Here is a 21,877-nt window from a genome sequence, read left to right on the forward strand (position 1 = left end):
AGCCCATATGGACTCATCCCAGGATCCGTCACCAGCCCATATGGACTAATCCTAGGATCCGTCACCAGCCCATATGGACTCATCCCAGGATCTGTCACCAGCCCATATGGACTCATCCCCAGATCTGTCACCAGCCCATATGGACTCATCCCAGGATCCGTCACCAGCCCATATGGACTCATCCCAGGATCCGTCACCAGCCCATATGGACTCATCCCAGGATCCGTCACCAGCCCATATGGATTTTATGATCTGACAGCAGATTTGGCTTTCACTTCACCCTCCTCTGTAAACGCTTTCTCCCTCCTGGTAAATAAGACTATGACAACTCTTGAGGACATCTCTCTTTAATCATCATAGTCGATCACAAGACATCTTGTAAATTATCATGCGGGGGGGGGGGGGGGGGACACATCGAGGAATACAGAAAAGACTTCAGAAGAGAAGGCAGCAGCTCGATGACATCACTGACCCACCACATGACATCACTGATCCACCACATGACATCACTGATCCACCACATGACATCGGCTACGACACTTCCTCATCTATAAGAGTAAAATATTATTATGACGTATTGCATCACAGCACAGGGCGATCCTGATGAGTATGTGACGGATGATACAGACACTACAAGTGCATATACATAGAATACATCATCCATGTGATATTACACGGATAGCCTCACACCCAGGAGCTGTGACCACATATACTATATACCTGTGCCAAGTATATAGTATATACTGATAGTAGGCAGTCACTGAGCTCTCACTGTGTATACATTTACATTATCTAATAGGCCCTGAGTCCAGGAAGAAGCTAATATACCCAGTTGGTCACCATTCTCCATTCCACCACTAGATGGATGGGACAAATCTCCCATCCAATACTCTGGGTCTCTCTCCAGGGCCGTAGGGAGGGGGGGGGGGGCAGCTGCCCCGGGTGCAGAGACCGGGGGGGGGGCGCCATCACAGGGACCAGAGAGAGGATGGCAGTGGATGAGGCAGCCTGGAAGCCTCCTGCCCTCTGTCAGTGTGAGGAGGACGGGGACGATTATAACTTGATCAGCAGAGCTATTTCCCATACTGTACTGTCTCCTGGCTGCTGTTTAGCTATAATTTGTGCAAAATCGCTGCGTTTAGCCCTGATTTGCACAAAATCTCGGTAAAAACGCAGCCAGGAGACAGTACAGCAAAGTTACTGTGTAGATGGTGAAGGACCTTGGCATGTGACTATGATGTCACCGCAGGTCCTGTATGTACACTGCACTATGGAGGAGGAAGAAATAAAATACAGGTGTGTGGGAAGGGGAGGACAATCAGGGGCGCCCAGTGTGGGGAGGAGGGTGAAGGCTGCCCAGTCTGAGGGGGGGGAGGGAGGGGTGAAGGGTGCCCAGTCTGGGGAGGGGGAGTGAAGGGTGCCCAGTCTGGGGAGGGGGAGTGAAGGGTGCCCAGTCTGGAGTGGGAAGGGGGGTACAGGGTGACACCAGGCTGGGATGAGGGGAGACACACAAGAGAGTGTCCAGTGTCTATTAAGGGGTCTGGTCTGGTTGTACATTATTATATACTTAACCCCTTAATAACTGCCTTCACCTACTATCTGCAGGGGTAGGGAAGTTTTAGTTTTGTCCATGTATGATGGGAGTTGTAGTTTTGCAACAGCTGGGGAGCCAAGGTTTCCTACACCGATCTATATAGCAACTGTACTTGTATATACAGCGACCATGATACAAGAGTCATTTTTCTAAATTATTTCTATTTTGAATTTGGTGACGGCATACCTTACTGGAGGTGACGGGATACCTTACTGGAGGTGACGGGATACCTTACCGGGGGTGACGGGATACCTTACCGGAGGTGACGGGATACCTTACCGGGGGTGACGGGATACCTTACCGGGGGTGACGGGATACCTTACCGGGGGTGACGGGATACCTTACCGGAGGTGACGGGATACCTTACCGGGGGTGACGGGATACCTTACCGGGGGTGACGGGATACCTTACCGGAGGTGACGGGATACCTTACCGGAGGTGACGGGATACCTTACCGGGGGTGACGGGATACCTTACCGGGGGTGACGGGATACCTTACCGGGGGTGAAGGGATACCTTACTGGAGGTGTTACTGCTGCTGCTGTCTCCGCTGCTGAGTAGAGTCAATCAAACCTCGGGAAATCCTAGCTTACATCAAACTCGAACATTCACAAACCTGCCGCATTAGATTGCTGATGTCTTCAAGGTCCGTGGGGAAGGAGGAGACTGCCCGGGTACTGCCTGAAATTCTGGGATTCAGCCTAGGTAATAGGTCCCCGGGCTGTCTCCTCCTTCCCCACAGACCGGGAAGACATCAGCAATCAAATGCGGCAGGTTCGTGAATGTTCGAGTTCGATAGAACCTAGGATTTCTCGAAGTTTGATCGACTCTACTGCTGAGCGTACCTGTGCATTAGGAGACGGCACCATAGAATCACATTACATTGGGGGTCACACTGGAGATAGATCAGGAAGCTTAAACTCCTAATTCACAGGTACAGAGAGCAGGGAGCGAAGACAACGGCGCCTCCTCAGGTACAGACAGCAGGGAGCGGAGACAACGGCGCCTCCTCAGGTACAGACAGCAGGGAGCGGAGACAACGGCGCCTCCTCAGGTACAGACAGCAGGGAGCGGAGACAACGGCGCCTCCTCAGGTACAGACAGCAGGGAGCGGAGACAACGGCGCCTCCTCAGGTACAGACAGCAGGGAGCGGAGACAACGGCGCCTCCTCAGGTACAGACAGCAGGGAGCAGAGACAACGGCGCCTCCTCAGGTACAGACAGCAGGGAGCAGAGACAACGGCGCCTCCTCAGGTACAGACAGCAGGGAGCAGAGACAACGCCGACTCCTAATTCACGGTACAGAAAGCAGGGAGCGGAGACAACGGCGCCTCCTCAGGTACAGACAGCAGGGAGCGGAGACAACGGCGCCTCCTCAGGTACAGACAGCAGGGAGCGGAGACAACGGCGCCTCCTCAGGTACAGACAGCAGGGAGCGTAGACAACGGCGCCTCCTCAGGTTTCAGACAGCAGGCAGCGTAGACAACGGCGCCTCCTCAGGTACAGACAGCAGGAAGCGGAGACAACGGCGCCTCCTCAGGTACAGACAGCAGGGAGCGGAGACAACGGCGCCTCCTCAGGTACAGACAGCAGGGAGCGGAGACAACGGCGCCTCCTCAGGTACAGACAGCAGGGAGCGGAGACAACGGCGCCTCCACAGGTACAGACAGTAGGGAGCGGAGACAACGGCGCCTCCTCAGGTACAGACAGCAGGGGGCGGAGACAACGGCGCCTCCTCAGGTACAGACAGCAGGGAGCAGAGACAACGGCCCCTCCTCAGGTACAGACAGCAGGGAGCGGAGACAACGGCACCTCCTCAGGTACAGACAGCAGGGAGCGGGGACAATGGCCCCTCCTCAGGTCCAGACAGCAGGAAGCGGAGACAACGGCGCCTCCTCAGGTACAGACAGCAGGCAGCGTAGACAATGGCGCCTCCTCAGGTACAGACAGCAGGGAGCGGAGACAACGGTGCCTCCTCAGGTACAGACAGCAGGGAGCGGAGACAACGGTGCCTCCGTTAAGGGGTTAAAATTTGGTCCCTAAGTACCTTAACAACACAGGGTGTATATTTAGGCCCTTTGGTCGCCTCAGGGAGTTCAGAGGGAGGCCGCGCGGTGACCCTGCTCTGAACCGCCGCAGTCCCGGGTGCCACATGTACCCTGGGACCGTGGCTATTAACGAGCATGATCAGATTGCCATGCCCGCTAATAAAGTATTACTTATGCAGTCTGATCCCTGGTGGTCTAGTGGCGGAGATTGCCCACCCCAGGACGTTGTCCTGGAGGAGTGATTTCTGTGTCTGCTGCTGGCCGGGGTCTGCGCTGTAATGGCGCTGATCCCGACTCGGCACTCGGTTGCTTCCGGCTGCAGCAGCTGAAAGCAATCAGGTGCCTATCTCATCGATCTATGCTGTATTACTATATACAGCATAGATCAATGAGAGATCAGAGTGCTTATACTAGAAGTCCCCCAGGGGGAATAACCCTAACCCCAGGGGGAAGAATCCTAACCCCAGGGGGAATAACCCTAACCCCAGGGGGAATAACCCTAACCCCAGAAGGCAATAACCCTAACCCCAGGGGGAATAACCCTAACCCCAGGGGGAATAACCCTAACCCCAGGGGGGCTTCTAGTATAAGTGTAAAAGGAATAAAAAAAAAAGTGTTGTTATTAGTAAAAAATCCCCCTCCCCTAATAAAACTCAGAATCACCCCCCTTTTCCCATGTTATAAATAAATAAACATGTTTGCTATAGCCGCGTGCGTAATCGCCCGAACTATTAATTAATCACATTCCTGATCTCACACGGTAAACGGCGTCAGCGCAAAAAAAAACAAAATGCAAAATTGCGCATTTTTGGTCAAATCAAATCCAGAAAAATTGTAATAAAAAGTGATCAAAGTCGTATATGCGCAATCAAGGTACCGATAGAAAGATCACATCGTGGCGCAAAAACTGACACCTGACACAGCCCCATAGACCAAAGGATAAAAGCGCTATAAGCCGGGAATAGAGCGATTGTAAGGGACGTATATTTGGTAACAATGGTTTGATTTTTTACCGGCCATCAGATACAAGAAAAGTTATACATGTTATATATCGTCGCAATCGTAATGACTTGAGGAACATGTATAACAAGTCAGTGTTACCCCAGGGCGAACAACATAAAAACACAAATACCCCCCAAATAAACAAAATGCGTTGTTTTTTTTTTCCAATTTCACCACACTTTGAATATTTTCCTGGTTTCGCAGTGTAATTTATAAAAAAATGCAGCCGTCATTGCAAAGTACAATTAGTGGCGCAAAAAATAAGGATAAGGGATGATGTGGGTCTCTAGGTGAAAAAATGCAAGTGCTATGTATGTATGTATGTATGTATGGCCTTATATACACAAGGAGGAAAAAACGAAAACGCAAAAATGCAAGTTGTCTCTGTCTTTAAGGGGTTAAATGCGAAAACTTTAATGCAATTACTTTAAAAAATGGTGATTGAGCCCAGAGCTGCCTGATAATGATTCTTCATAAAAACCTTCCAGGTGCACAGTATATATGACCTTATGTATCCCATATTGTGACCACCGCACTAGTGCTGCCAGGAGAGAGGAGCCAATCTGAACAATCACTTATACATATCTAAACTTCATTTAATATATTATATATATGTGTGTTATATACCAGCAGTGAAGGGACAACATGGGCCCCCTGTGCTTAATCTTTGCCTCGCTACACCTCTGCTCTCTCTCTCTCTTTCCTGCGGCCCTGGACCAACAAGCACTAAGGTACAGGTATAATATATGTGGCCTTCTGTGTGTGTATATAGCAATATACGTATCACAGTAGACTGTATACGTGTACATATAGATATTCTAGGTAGAAGTGTGTGTTGCTATAGACATACCTCCCAACTTTGGCTGAGAGGAAAGAGGGACATGGACACGCCCCTAACCCCACCCAAAGACACGCCCTATCCCCAAGACACGCCCCTAACCCCCAAGACACGCCCCTACCCTCCCATATCACGTCTTCCACTGTAGTGCCACATTGGTTTTCTTGCAGAAAAAAATGGTTTGACCAGGATGGTAAGTATAGCACTTTAACTTATATCTCTTTTCCTTCTGAGCTAACTCTTGGCTTTGGCTCATTTCCTCTGCAAAAAAAAATCTTTTTAATTTCTGAAGACTGTAGCTGGCGATAAGTGATAAAACTTAGAATATAACATATTGTGGATTACATCCCTACACTGAATGGAGAGATATATACACACTCAGTAGGAAGATAAGTATATAATACACTGCTGTATACCTACACTGAATGGAGAGATATATACACACTCAGGAGGAAGATAAGTATATAATACACTGCTGTATACCTACACAGAATGGAGAGATATATACACACTCATACAGGAGGATAATAAGTATATAATACACTGCTGTATACCTACACAGAATGGAGAAATATATACACACTCATACAGGAAGATAAGTATATAATACACTGCTGATCACCAGGGCTGTATTTACAGCTTGGGCTGCACTAGGTCTCAATACGCCCGTTGTGAAGGCCCATTTGAACACGCCAATTATCGCTATTAGCAAAAGATCTAAATATCACCAACATATATGACTAAATAATGCCACCATACAATAACTTAAAGTGACTGTACCACAAGGCCCAGGCTGAAGCATTGGAGGCGGGCCGACCTACCCTTAGGGTACTATTACACCAACAGATCTGACGACAGATTATCTGCCAAAGATTTGAAGCCAAACCCAGGAGTGAATTTGAAAAGAGGAGAAATCCAGTCTTTCCTTTATGACCTGATCTCTGTTTATAGTCTGTTTCTGGCTTTGGCTTCAAATCTTTGGCAGATAATCTGTCGTCAGATCTGTTGGTGTAATAGTACCCTAGTGGGAAGAAACTCCAGCCCCTCCATGACGTGACTGCATTAGAATCAATGGAACCCTATCATAGAGGGGCGGGGGGGTTTCCCCCCACTAAGGGTGGGTCGGCCGCCTCCAGTGCTTCAGCCTGGGCCTGGTGGTACTGTCACTTTAATGCCGCTACTGTAGACTAACTGCATAGCATGATAACTAAAGTACCTCTAGTAATTGCCAAGTTGCATTATATAAGCAAGAAAAAAAAATTCCTGTAGTGCTTCTCTAACTCCCCACTTTTGGCCATAAGTACCAAGGCCTATTTTTCAAATCTTTGTGAAACTTAAAGTGTACTGATGGTCTTTCTCTGGTGGCAGGATATCCTGTACATGCGCCCAGCGGAGATGGAATACTTCTGGCAGTGTCGTTGCATACAGTGCAATTGATGGTATTGTTGGACCTTCACAGGTACTGTAGCATGGTGGCAGCATTTTGACAGCGTATCCTGCCACCAGCGAAAGATGATGGTTACACTTTAAGGCTATGTTCATATGCTGTACAAACAACAACCGTTCAGCTTGAATGGCCGTTGTTTAACACAACCTACGGCTGGAGTTATTGAACACGTTCATTACTTCTGACCATAGTTAGCGTTAAACAGTTGTTCACGTGGAACGGCCGTTGTTTGTACAGCATATGGACATATATGTGGTCACCAGTAGCTGCGCAATCATGGCAACATTGTACATCTATTGGTGACCACATAGGGACATGGATTAAACTACATACATGGACCAGAATTGTGGGGAAACAGTATTAAAGGTGATATCCTCTCTTTTAGGAGGGATTCTCTATTATCAGGAGGGATTCTCTATTATCAGGAGGGATTCTCTATTATCAGGAGGGATTCTCTATTATCAGGAGGGATTCTCTATCATCAGGAGGGATTCTCTATCATCAGGAGTGATTCTCTATCATCAGGAGTGATTCTCTATCATCTCTCTGTACCCTCTGGACTGCCAGGATGAGTTTTAGCTACTATGTAGAGTTAAGTTGTGGCTCTGCCTCCTCAGCCTAATGCAGCAGCCTGCTGGGAGTAGTAGTATTAGAAGTCATCTGATTACTCCCCCTAGAGAAGGGGTTTTCCTTATAGTGACTTTAGGGGACATCAGACAATACACAGATAATGAGCACTTCATCCACAGTCCCTCCAGGTCACTGTCTGCCGTCCAGGCTGGTCAGGCAGAGAAGCCTCATTCATCCTCCTTCCCTCCTGGCAGTGCCTGGTAGCGTCAGCAGCTGGCTGACAGACATGATAGCAGACAGCTAACCTGCACAGCAGGGAAGGGGTTAAGTCACTTCCATCCTCCCCTCCCCCCTTCTCTGCTGAGTCCGTACAGTGCTCTGGGTGCTCAGCACAGAAGGTGGGGGATGTGCTGACTCCAAAGGTAACTTAACCGCTTCCTTGTAAACTGCCTCCTGCTCGGCCTCATTAACACCCCCCAATCCCCTTATACCGGGCCGCGCAGCAGCAGTGCTCCTCTCCCAGCAGCTGCTCCTCTTCTCCCTCCTTCGCGGTCTTCTGGTGGGCGGGAGCAGGGAGTAGTTCCCCAGCCGGCTGATACACTCCCGAGGCCGGGAACAGACTCATCAGAGGGAGTTTGTATCTCCCGCACTCTTGTGGCCGGAGGCAGAATGCAGCTTCCGGTCACAGGAGCCAGCCAATCACAGCCCCGCATCTGCCAGCGCTCACCAGGAGCACTCGTAGTTAAAGGGCCAGCTGTGTTTTGGGAAGCGGGACACTTGGGGACCGTTCCGGGACGGCGGGACATGACCCCAAAATCGGGACTGTCCCGCCGAAAACGGGACGGTTGGGAGGTATGGCTATAGATATATATGCATGAGTCTCTATATGTACATGTACTAGTGGTCGGCTGCTGGATGTGGCTGTGATAGTAACTATAGATCCAGGATACGGTGTGGGGTCTGGATATAGGTTATACTGTATATACATACACATGGTCACATGGTGCTTGGTATCCAGGGGGTAGGAAAGGAGGCAGCTGTGTGTGGTTGTGTTCTCTATGTATTGTATCTGTATATGATGTATAGTGTCCTTGTCATCTATGTTATTAGTAAAGCAGACCGAAAGACCGAAAGATATGGAAAACGTATTCATTTTTATTTTAATCAGAATCATAGAAAATCAGATAAAAAAAGCATATAGCATGAGCTGGAGCTAATACAAACCCCCAATAGGGGTGGATATAAATAGGTTACATAATGAAAAAGGACATTGAATAAATATATATTGAATGGTGACCTACATACAAATGTACCGGCCACTGGGTATGTCACAAAGCAAAATGAACATCAGTGGAACATCCAAAGTAAATACATGAAAGATTATTGCATGTTACCCAAACAGCATGTCCTTAATATATATATATCTGTCCACCTCACCACTGGGTCTCTCAGTCCTTTAAGACAGATATGGCTGATAGGTAGGGCTCATTCTTTGGGGATCCCTTGTTGGATGGTCGGGCCTATATTCTGCTTCTCCAGGCAACTGGACTCAAATTGTCACCAATTTGTCACGATCCCCGTGACTTAGGTTCTGGCTGATAGGCCACAGGGTCAGGCTGGACCCCCCTCCGTCAGCTGCCAACCAGAACCTCCTCCAATCATGTCGCTGCCCCCACACATCATATAAGGCTGACGTGACACCTCACCTTACACACCTTACACAATCACCACAGACTATACGCTATAGCCCTAACAGATAACAACTCGCCCTCGGTAACGCTCTTCCTAGGGTCATAGGATCGTTAGGACACAAGAAGACTCTTATTAAAGTGAAATTTAATATAATAAAAAAGACAGTGCATACAACAAAGGGTTATTTAAGAAAAATACAAGATAAAATACACAGACATATATATATATATATATATATATATATATATATATAGTGAGATACAGTTCTTAAAATAAAAGGGAGAAAAAACAGAACTTAATCCGTTACGCGAGGTTTGAGTCCAGTTGCCTGGGGAAGCAGAATATAGGCCCGTCCATCCACCAAGGGATCCCCACAGAATGACCATGTCCTTTTTCATTATGGAACCCATTTATATCCACCCCTATTGGGGATTTGTATTAGCTCCAGCTCATGCTATATGTATTTTTATCTGATTTTCTATGATTCTGATTAAAATAAAAATCAATAAGTTTTCCATATCTTTCGGTCTTATTTTGGTTTTGGTATTTTGCATGCAGATAGACCCTATCCATCTGAGCCTAATATAGGATTGGTTATTAGTAAAGTAGTTTTATACATATCTGCAAGGGTTGTATGTTACTCCGGTAGTGACAGAAGGAGCGGTGGGTGTGTATACTAATTTATATATATATATATATATATATATATATATATATATATATATATATATATATAATACAGAGTAAGCGGTGTGTATACTATATATAATACAGAGTAAGCGGTGTGTATACTATATATATAATACAGAGTAAGTGGTGTGTATACTATATATATATATAATACAGAGTAAGTGGTGTGTATACTATATATATATATATATATATATATAATACAGAGTAAGCGGTGTGTATACTATATATAATACAGAGTAAGTGGTGTGTATACTATATATATATATATATATATATATAATACAGAGTAAGCGGTGTGTATACTATATATATATATATATATATATATATATATATATAATACAGAGTAAGCGGTGTGTATACTATATATATATATATAATACAGAGTAAGCGGTGTGTATACTATATATAATACAGAGTAAGCGGTGTGTATACTATATATATAATACAGAGTAAGTGGTGTGTATACTATATATAATACAGAGTAAGCGGTGTGTATAATATATATAATACAGAGTAAGCGGTGTGTATACTATATATATATATAATTACAGAGTAAGTGGTGTGTATACTATATATAATACAGAGTAAGCGGTGTGTATAATATATATAATACAGAGTAAGCGGTGTGTATACTATATATATATATAATTACAGAGTAAGTGGTGTGTATACTATATATAATACAGAGTAAGCGGTGTGTATACTATATATAATACAGAGTAAGCGGTGTGTATACTATATATATATATATATATATATATATATATATATAATACAGAGTAAGTGGTGTGTATACTATATATATATATAATTACAGAGTAAGTGGTGTGTATACTATATATAATACAGAGTAAGCGGTGTGTATACTATATATATATATAATTACAGAGTAAGCGGTGTGTATACTATATATATATAATACAGAGTAAGTGGTGTGTATACTATATATAATACAGAGTAAGCGGTGTGTATAATATATATAATACAGAGTAAGCGGTGTGTATACTATATATATATATAATTACAGAGTAAGTGGTGTGTATACTATATATAATACAGAGTAAGCGGTGTGTATACTATATATAATACAGAGTAAGCGGTGTGTATACTATATATATATAATTACAGAGTAAGCGGTGTGTATACTATATATATATATAATTACAGAGTAAGTGGTGTGTATACTATATATAATACAGAGTAAGCGGTGTGTATACTATATATATATATAATTACAGAGTAAGCGGTGTGTATACTATATATATATAATACAGAGTAAGCGGTGTGTATACTATATATAATACAGAGTAAGCGGTGTGTATACTATATATATATATAATTACAGAGTAAGCGGTGTGTATACTATATATATATAATACAGAGTAAGCGGTGTGTATAATATATATAATACAGAGTAAGCGGTGTGTATACTATATATATATATATAATTACAGAGTAAGTGGTGTGTATACTATATATAATACAGAGTAAGCGGTGTGTATACTATATATAATACAGAGTAATCGGTGTGTATACTATATATATATATATATATATATATATATATATATATATATATAATACAGAGTAAGTGGTGTGTATACTATATATATATAATTACAGAGTAAGTGGTGTGTATACTATATATAATACAGAGTAAGCGGTGTGTATACTATATATAATACAGAGTAAGTGGTGTGTATACTATATATATATAATACAGAGTAAGCGGTGTGTATACTATATATATATATAATTACAGAGTAAGTGGTGTGTATACTATATATAATACAGAGTAAGCGGTGTGTATACTATATATAATACAGAGTAAGCGGTGTGTATACTATATATATATATATATAATTACAGAGTAAGTGGTGTGTATACTATATATATATAATACAGAGTAAGCGGTGTGTATACTATATATATATATATAATACAGAGTAAGCGGTGTGTATACTATATATAATACAGAGTAAGTGGTGTGTATACTATATATAATACAGAGTAAGCGGTGTGTATACTATATATATATATAATACAGAGTAAGCGGTGTGTATACTATATATATATATATATAATACAGAGTAAGCGGTGTGTATACTATATATATATATATAATACAGAGTAAGTGGTGTGTATACTATATATAATACAGAGTAAGTGGTGTGTATACTATATATATAATACAGAGTAAGCGGTGTGTATACTATATATATAATACAGAGTAAGTGGTGTGTATACTATATATATAATACAGAGTAAGTGGTGTGTATACTATATATAATACAGAGTAAGTGGTGTGTATACTATATATATATATGTATAATACAGAGTAAGCGGTGTGTATACTATATATATATATGTATAATACAGAGTAAGCGGTGTGTATACTATATATATATATATATATATATATATATATAATACAGAGTAAGCGGTGTGTATACTATATATAATACAGAGTAAGCGGTGTGTATACTATATATATATATAATACAGAGTAAGTGGTGTGTATACTATATATATATATATAATACAGAGTAAGCGGTGTGTATACTATATATATATAATACAGAGTAAGCGGTGTGTATACTATATATATATATATAATACAGAGTAAGTGGTGTGTATACTATATATATATAATACAGAGTAAGTGGTGTGTATACTATATATAATACAGAGTAAGCGGTGTGTATACTATATATATATATATATATATATATATAATACAGAGTAAGCGGTGTGTATACTATATATAATACAGAGTAAGCGGTGTGTATACTATATATATATATAATACAGAGTAAGTGGTGTGTATACTATATATAATACAGAGTAAGCGGTGTGTATACTATATATATATATATATAATACAGAGTAAGTGGTGTGTATACTATATATATAATACAGAGTAAGTGGTGTGTATACTATATATATATAATACAGAGTAAGTGGTGTGTATACTATATATATATATATATATATATAATACAGAGTAAGCGGTGTGTATACTATATATAATACAGAGTAAGCGGCCTGTACAGGAAACAAAAGTACCAGACTAGGAGCCGACCAAAGGGACTAAGATCCACAAACCAGATATATCCCTGTATATATATATATATACACTAGAGAATGTAGCCGGGGCTGCCTGGGTATAAAGTGTTAGGGTGTTAATTAGATTTGTTCCAAGGTCGCCCAGGAGGCCAATCTATGCCCTTGTTCTTTTTTGTTTAGGTTAAATTCACACGGGTGTATCTGCAGCGGATTTAAGGGGTTAATGGGGCCGCGACTTACTCCCAGCAGGATTGTTAACCTGCTGCCAGTATGTATGTAATCACACTGAAATTCACAGGGGAGGCATCCGCTGCCGATCTGCCCGTGTGAATTTACCCTTAAGGGGAAATCGCCAGGAGCCCTATATACCCCTTTATACGCTATATACCCTGACAGTTCTGCACTGTTTATGTAAATTGTAGGTTAGAAATAAACTAAAAACTTTAAAAATCCTAAATACCTAATAGCCAAACTGAGATGTCATCATGTGATCAGACTGTATACAGGGCATTGTTATATAAAACATTGGCAGTGCTGGTGAAGGTCCTGTCTACCTGTAGTATATAGTTGGTGGAGGTCCTGTATACCTGTAGTGTATAGTTCTGGGGTCCTATATACCTGTAGTGTGTAGTTTGGGGGTCCCTGCATCATCATAATCTGGCCCTCTTAGGCACTACCTTTCATCCTTGGTGAGGACAACACAGAAGAGGTTTCAAAGTTGTATACACTCCCCCGCATGTAGCCCCCATACTGTATACACCCCCCACACCTGTGGGTAGCCCCCATACTCTATACACCCCCCGCTTGGAGGTAGTCCCTATACTGTATACACTTCACCCCTGCAGGTAGCCCCCATACTGTATACACTCCCCCCTGCAGCTATCTCCCATACTGTATAGACTCCCCCTTCAGGTAGCTCCCATGCTGTATACACTCCCCCCTGCAGGTAGCCCCCATGCTGTATACACTCCCCCCTTCAGTTAGCCCCCCATGCTGTATACAATCCCCCCCAGGTAGCCCCCATGCTGTATACACTCCCCCCCCAGGTAGCCCCCATGCTGTATACACTCCCTAACATCCCCTTACTGTATACATTCCCCAACCCCCTTACCCAGCAGGTAAGCCCCTTACTGTATACACTGTATATACACTGTACACTGTTAGGGTGCCTTCACACCTACCGGATCCGCAGCAGATTTCACGCTGCAAATTCGCTGCAAAATCCACTGCCTATGACACTACATACTCGCAACGAGATTACATACTCGCAGCGGGTTGTCAAATTAACCCCCTTGGCGGCCGGAGCGTAACTTACGCTGACAGAGGCCGCCATCATCTCGCCCGCACAGACCGCTGTTAGATGGTGCAGGCTCCTTCCAGTGTGTTCAGCGCTGAGCTGCTGCCTGGCACGGCTCTCTCCTCACGGATCTCGACGTCACCCCATGAAGCAAGCTGGAGCGGTGTGTGCGGGCGGGATGATGGGCGTGTCTGTCAGTGTAAGTTACGCTCCGGCCGCCAAGGGGGTTAATTTAGTATGAAGTGTCATAGGGTTGAATGACACCGGATCCTAAGCGGATTTTGCTGCGAATTTGCAGCGTGAAATCCGCTATGTGTGAAGGAACCCTTACTGTATTTATATCTGTGGATCTGCTGTGAGGCAGCTTCCCTAGCATCCAATCAGATTCCAGCTCCCTGTGAAAATGAAAGTAATAATCCTATTGGTTGCTAAGACTTCATACTGCCTGCTAAGACTTCATACTGCCATTACTGCTGGAGAGCTGCAGCTAATTATATCACCTGTGTGTGCAGTGAGGAGATTCTCACATTCATCTCTATGGGGCGCCACTCTTCCCCCTCCCCCTCCCCTCCTGTACATCTGGAGGGGACAGGACCTTTGCTCTAACCTTCCCGGGCACCCAATGTATCTGTGGGCCAAATTTGGGTCAAATGGTTCAGGCGTTTGGAAATCTATAGAGGACAGACAGACAGACAGACAGACTTTCATTGTTAGGATATAGATGGGAACACTTGCCTGTACAGATGACCCCCGCATCCTGGGAGTGGGTGCAGAGACTGTTCTTAGACAGGACTCCTCCGCACTGGGACAGCGAGGTCTCGGTGCCGTTACAGAACAGTTTTTCCAGCCATATTGATCCAGAACCAGGGCTGAAATACGCTGCTCCAGGGGCCCGTTGTGCAGGTCCACAGCCAACGTGTCTACACACAACATGGGCATCGGAGACATCCCAGGTGTCATCACATACGGTTCCCCAGGCCTGGTTATAGAACACCTCCACCCGTCCTGAGCACGAGGAGTTACCACCAACCAGTCTCACCCTTGAGATGCCTACAAGAGAGGATGTCAGTGTCATGTAGCACAGACACAGGTCACATGATGTACACGTGTAGCACACGACTGTCTATACATATCACAGTGTCCACATTCTACATATACACACACAGCTGCCCTCAGCCAACAGGATGTACACATTGATCTGGATGGTGTCCTTGGGAATCTCTCAATGGTGCAGCCTCAGGCTTTGGGCCCTCACCCCTGGTTGCTTAGGATCTTCATACCTGCTTGTGAACACAACACCTCGGCCTCCCCGGCCTCACATCTGTGCCCTTTGGACAAGATAGAGCTGCACTTGGAGAAACTTGCTTCATGGCCGGCACAGGCGATACTGCGCAGATCTGAATGGGAGAATTCCCCTTTGTGTATTGACATTTCCTTGACATGTGCACGCTCAATAGCGAGGCCACAGCCAAGCTGCCTACATAGCACTGCCTCCTCCTCAACATCCCACTCAAAGGCAGGTACAACGTTCCATTTACTGTCCTGGAATATCTTCACTTTCCCAGAACACGCAGTGTTTCCCCCTTCTACCGCCACCTTGGAAATAGCTGCACAAGACATGAAGAAAGAACAAGATGATGAGTACAAAAAAAGCTTATGGAGCTCAACTATGGAGGACCAGCTGGTGGTGTGGACATGTCTACTATGAGCTGTACAGACATGTCTACTATGAGCTGTACAGAAGAAGACATCAGGGCGGGGATGAGATGTGGAGGACCAGCTGGTGGTGTGGTCATGTCTACTATGAGCTGTACAGACATGTCTACTATGAGCTGTACAGAAGAAGACATCAGGGCGGGGATGAGATGTGGAGGACCAGCTGGTGGTGTGGACATGTCTACTATGAGCTGTACAGACATGTCTACTATGAGCTGTACAGAAGACATCAGGGCGGGGTTGAGATGTGGAGGACCAGCTGGTGGTGTGGTCATGTCTACTATGAGCTGTACAGAAGACATCAGGGCGGGGATGAGATGTGGAGGACCAGCTGGTGGTGTGGTCATGTCTACTATGAGCTGTACAGAAGACATCAGGGCGGGGATGAGATGTGGAGGACCAGCTGGTGGTGTGGTCATGTCTACTATGAGCTGTACAGACATGTCTACTATGAGCTGTACAGAAGAAGACATCACGGCGGGGATGAGATGTGGAGGACCAGCTGGTGGTGTGGTCATGTCTACTATGAGCTGTACAGACATGTCTACTATGAGCTGTACAGAAGAAGACATCAGGGCGGGGATGAGATGTGGAGGACCAGCTGGTGGTGTGGTCATGTCTACTATGAGCTGTACAGAAGACATCAGGGCGGGGATGAGATGTGGAGGACCAGCTGGTGGTGTGGTCATGTCTACTATGAGCTGTACAGAATAAGACACCATGGGTGGGACTGAGTGTGTCTATTATTAGGTCATGTATGTCCTGAAACCATCCCTGGTCCCCACTGCATGTAAACCGAGTACATGACTAAACCTTTGTGATTGTCCCACCTGATGTGGAACAGGCAATTCTTGCATGGATGTTAAGGAAGCATGGTTGTGAGTTCCAGACACTGAGGCTGCATTCAGCTAAGTGAGCCTCGGACCCAGAACAATGTGTTTGCTCTACCATCCTCCACTGGGGATCATTCTGTCCCAGCATGTTTTCCTGCATCGTCACCAGAGGTCCACAGCCCATGTGTCTGCATATGACTGAAGCTTCCTTTACATCAAAGTTCCAGAGGCAGAATCTACTCCACGTGTTATTGAGGGAAACTTCCACTATCCCGTCACAGGGTCCAGAACCATTGACCAGTCGGACATTACTAACACCTGCGTGGCGAAAAAGGAGGAGGTCATGTTCGTAACGAAAAAGTAGAACATTAGTAATAGGTTCTTACCTAGAAGACTTACCAGAGGGCAGACAGCTGACCCCTGCACTACGCTGAGGTATTGCTGGGTCCGGTTCGGTCCATGTTCCCAGTAAACACTGGGAAGCATCATGCTCATCTCCAGTACAGTCCAATTGTGTCAGCACCTTACCAGATGCTGTCCCGAATGCATCTCCCTTCAAGGCCTCCAGAGAAGGTCCACACCCCATCTGCCTACAGACAACATCGGCTCCATGCCTGTCCCAGTGTTTGTCACTCAGCCAGCCCCAGGTATCATTGTAGAGAAATTCCACTCTTCCCTGGCAGCGGTCATTGCCACCCACCAACTGGACCTGAGAAAGAACTGGAGAAGGGCAGAAGGATCAGAGATCATGTGTCCATGGGGCACTTCTGAATTGGCATCTGAATCAAATTTGACAAAATCCAATTTCAGGAAATGTGGTCATCTAGCTGGGGTCCCTCTGCCTTCCTCTACGGGGCCTGAATGACACACAACATCTTATAAGTCCTTCCTGAGCACTTGTGAAGCTCCTACACGCAGTGTCAGCTTCTTTAGATTCTACAACAATATGGAGACTAGACGAAGATGCCGACATTACTGATACTTTCTGCAGTTGAGAAACTTACGAGCTCTCTTGGCGGGTCCTCCCTTCCTCTCGATGCTGCGACACACTGACCGCCTCAACACGGACAGACCTCCGTCAATACTCAGATATTCCGCTATGTTATGTAAATGGGTCTTTGGTGGGTAGGACACAATGTCAATATATTCATGGATGAAGGATCTTGTAAATCCCGCCACAAATATCTCCACCCCAGCTCTCTTCAGTTTGTGTATCTTGGGCTTCATAAACAGGTAGGGGTCGTAGCCATCCAGCAGTAAGATGAGGATGTGTGGCCGGTGGGCATTGTCGGCCTGTGGTCTCCATGTCATGGAGTTAATGAAGTCGACAATGGGTTTTCTCTGCGAGATGTATCTGACCGTCCCGGGATGGCGGCGGAAGTATTCCTGGGTCTCCTTGAAGCCCATGTCGTAGTAGTAAAACATCACCTGTTGGTTGGTGACGTTCTGCAGCTCTTCTGCAAACCTTCTGATTGTCCCCAGTTCATGCTGATTGCCGCCATATCTGAAGCGATCACAGTAGACGATGATCTCCGCAGATCTGTGGATCCCATAGGAACAACCTTGGAGAGACAAAGTATATATAACCAGAGAATCCACCGAGACAAGCAAGTGGCTCACCTTTCTGTTAGGGATCAGCTGCAGCGATCAGGTCCCGGCGTACAGACACTAAATACACTACAATAAATATCAAATATCAACCTTACCTCAGTATTCAAACCAATAAGATACCAACATAAATGCATATAAAATCCCTGCAATAATGCTGCGTACATGGCCAGAGACGGGTCGTGTGTGAACAGGACCCCAGAACCTCCATGGATACAATGTAATAATGCTGCGTCCATGGCCAGAGACGGGTCGTGTGTGAACAGGACCCCAGAACCTTCATGGATACAATGTAATAATGCTGCGTCCATGACCAGAGACGGGTCGTGTGTGAACAGGACCCCAGAACCTCCATGGATACAATGTAATAATGCTGCGTCCATGACCAGAGACGGCTCGTGTGTGAACAGGACCCCAGAACCTCCATGGATACAATGTAATAATGCTGCGTCCATGGCCAGAGACGGCTCGTGTGTGAACAGGACCCCAGAACCTCCATGGATACAATGTAATAATGCTGCGTCCATGACTAGAGAAGAATCGTGTGTGAACAGGACCCCAGAACCTCCATGGATACAATGTAATAATGCTGCGTCCATGACCAGAGACGGGTCGTGTGTGAACAGGACCCCAGAACCTCCATGGATACAATGTAATAATGCTGCGTCCATGGCCAGAGACGGCTCGTGTGTGAACAGGACCCCAGAACCTCCATGGATACAATGTAATAATGCTGCGTCCATGACTAGAGAAGAATCGTGTGTGAACAGGACCCCAGAACCTCCATGGATACAATGTAATAATGCTGCGTCCATGACCAGAGACGGGTCGTGTGTGAACAGGACCCCAGAACCTTCATGGATACAATGTAATAATGCTGCGTCCATGACCAGAGACGGGTCGTGTGTGAACAGGACCCCAGAGCCTCCATGGATACAATGCAATAATGCTGCGTCCATGACCAGAGACGGGTCGTGTGTGAACAGGACCCCAGAACCTCCATGGATACAATGTAATAATGCTGCGTCCATGACCAGAGACGGGTCGTGTGTGAACAGGACCCCAGAACCTTCATGGATACAATGTAATAATGCTGCGTCCATGACCAGAGACGGGTCGTGTGTGAACAGGACCCCAGAACCTTCATGGATACAATGTAATAATGCTGCGTCCATGACCAGAGACGGGTCGTGTGTGAACAGGACCCCAGAGCCTCCATGGATACAATGCAATAATGCTGCGTCCATGACCAGAGACGGGTCGTGTGTGAACAGGACCCCAGAACCTTCATGGATACAATGCAATTCTCTCTACCAACCAATCAATCCCGAATAACCTTCACATACTGTACAGGAGAGGTCTGAGAGAAGTGTGTGTGTGTGTGTGTGTGGGGGGGGGGGTTATGAGCAGGAGACCACTCAATTGACAGCAGGAGAGGGGACAGGTATGTGTAGGAGGGAAGCAAGTTAAAGGGGTACACCAGCAAAAATAAAAAAAATAATCTTTCATATCAACTGGTTTCAGAAAGTTATAGAGATTTGTAATTTACTTCTATTAAAAAATCTCCAGTCTTCCAGTACTTATCAGCTGCTGTATGTCCTGCAGGAATTGTTGTATTCTCTCCAGTCTGACACAGTCCTCTCTGCTGCCACCTCTGTCCATGTCAGGAACTGTCCAGAGCAGCAGCAAATCCCCATAGAAAACCTCTCCTGCTCTCCAGACTGGAGAGAATACACCACTTCCTGCAGGGCATACAGCAGCTGATAAGTACTGGAAGACTGGAGATATTTTAATAGAAATAAATTCTTTCAAATCAACTGGTGACAGAAATTTGTAATTTCTTTTTTTTCCCTTGCTGACGTATCCATTTCAGGGCAGGAGAAGGCTCAGGTAAGGGCAAGAGAAGGCTCAGGTAAGGGCAAGAGAAGGCTCAGGTAAGGGCAAGAGAAGGCTCAGGTAAGGGCAAGAGAAGGCTCAGGTAAGGGCAAGAGAAGGGTCAGGTGAGGGCAAGAGAAGGGTCAGGTGAGGGCAAGAGAAGGGTCAGGTGAGGGCAAGAGAAGGGTCAGGTGAGGGCAAGAGAAGGGTCAGGTGAGGGCAAGAGAAGGGTCAGGTAAGGGCAAGAGAAGGGTCAGGTAAGGGCAAGAGAAGGGTCAGGTAAGGGCAAGAGAAGGGTCAGGTATTAGCAGGAGAAGGGTCTGCTATAAGCAGAAGGGTTGGGTATGAGCAGGAGACTTTTATAAGGTGGAGGAGTAGTACCACCACTGCTCAGTATGTTCCCTCAGTTAAACAAATAGTGGGATGCTCTGTTTGTCTTTTTCACACTAACCAGCTGGTAAACAGCCAATCCTTCTGCTTATACCCAACCCTTCTCCCGATCCTACCCGACCCTTCTCCCGATCCTACCCGACCCTTCTCCCGATCCTACCAGACCCTTCTCCCGATCCTACCCGACCCTTCTCCCGATCCTACCCGACCCTTCTCCCGATCCTACCCGACCCTTCTCCCGATCTTACCCGACCCTACCCGACCCTTCTCCCGATCCTACCCGACCCTTCTCCCGATCCTACCAGACCCTTCTCCCGATCCTACCCGACCCTTCTCCCGATCCTACCCGACCCTTCTCCCGATCTTACCCGACCCTACCCGACCCTTCTCCCGATCCTACCCGACCCTTCTCCCGATCCTACCCGACCCTTCTCCCGATCCTACCCGACCCTTCTCCCGATCCTACCCGACCCTTCTCCCGATCCTACCCGACCCTTCTCCCGATCCTACCCGACCCTTCTCCCGATCCTACCCGACCCTTCTCCCGATCCTACCCGACCCTTCTCCCGATCCTACCCGACCCTTCTCCCGATCTTACCCGACCCTTCTCCCGATCCTACCCGACCCTTCTCCCGATCTTACCCGACCCTTCTCCCGATCCTACCTGACCCTTCTGCTTATACCAGACCCATATCCTGCTCCTACCTGACCCTTGTAGATAGTTATCGTTGTTCAGGCAGCATATATTATGTAACTTTCTCCACTGTCATCACCCCATCAGTCAGATCAGCCACAGCTCTAATGGGCCCAGCTAGCTATGGTCGTCACCACCTCTCCCTCCCTTCCTAATTCTCTATATAACCTACAGCAGCTTACAGGAACCTCCCGAACTAACCTTCAATGTACACTGTCGTGTGAGCAATGATGAAGACGAACCAGATGAGGAGGAACATGATAGCTACAGCGACTGCTGTGCAGGTGATGCCTCTGTGATACCACACGGGCTCAGAGGTCCTGTTTACCAGCTGGTTAATGTGAAAAAGACAAACAGAGCATCCCACTATTTGTTTAGCTGAGAGAAGGAGAGGGGTACTACGAGAACTGTGTGATCTACTGTTTATACAACATGAAAAAACATGAATTACTAACCAGTAATTGCTTTCCCTCTCGCCCTATGACGCCACCCATGGAGACTAGAATAGGAA

The 21,877-nt window shown here is 45.7% G+C and overlaps 1 protein-coding gene across 1 annotated transcript; it reads right to left on the minus strand.

Moving 5' to 3' along the window:
- Positions 1-331: 331 nt before the first annotated feature.
- LOC138794570 (scavenger receptor cysteine-rich domain-containing group B protein-like) lies at positions 332-21,673 on the minus strand. Its single transcript, XM_069973324.1, has 7 exons — positions 21,568-21,673; positions 17,804-18,361; positions 17,199-17,519; positions 16,797-17,117; positions 15,531-15,857; positions 14,986-15,300; positions 332-548 (listed from the first exon to the last, which is right to left on the minus strand). The coding sequence occupies exons 1-7, from the start codon at positions 21,623-21,625 to the stop codon at positions 532-534; spliced, it is 1,917 nt and encodes a 638-aa protein (XP_069829425.1). The 5' UTR covers positions 21,626-21,673; the 3' UTR covers positions 332-531.
- Between the last annotated feature and the right edge of the window lie 204 nt (positions 21,674-21,877).

This window comes from Dendropsophus ebraccatus, chromosome 6, assembly GCF_027789765.1.
Source record: "Dendropsophus ebraccatus isolate aDenEbr1 chromosome 6, aDenEbr1.pat, whole genome shotgun sequence".
In the NCBI taxonomy this organism is placed as follows: domain Eukaryota; kingdom Metazoa; phylum Chordata; class Amphibia; order Anura; family Hylidae; genus Dendropsophus; species Dendropsophus ebraccatus.

Bases quoted from the DNA above. Each gene is read 5' to 3' on its own strand.
- LOC138794570 (XM_069973324.1), bottom strand. From the start codon at position 21,625: ATGTTCCTCCTCATCTGGTTCGTCTTCATCATTGCTCACACGACAGTG. The intron at 18,362-21,567 runs GTTAGTTCGGGA...TGTCTCTCCAAG, and splicing joins CACGACAGTGTACATTGAAG to GTTGTTCCTATGGGATCCAC. The intron at 15,301-15,530 runs GTATGAAGATCC...CCTCTCTTGTAG, and splicing joins GGTGTTGTGTTCACAAGCAG to GCATCTCAAGGGTGAGACTG.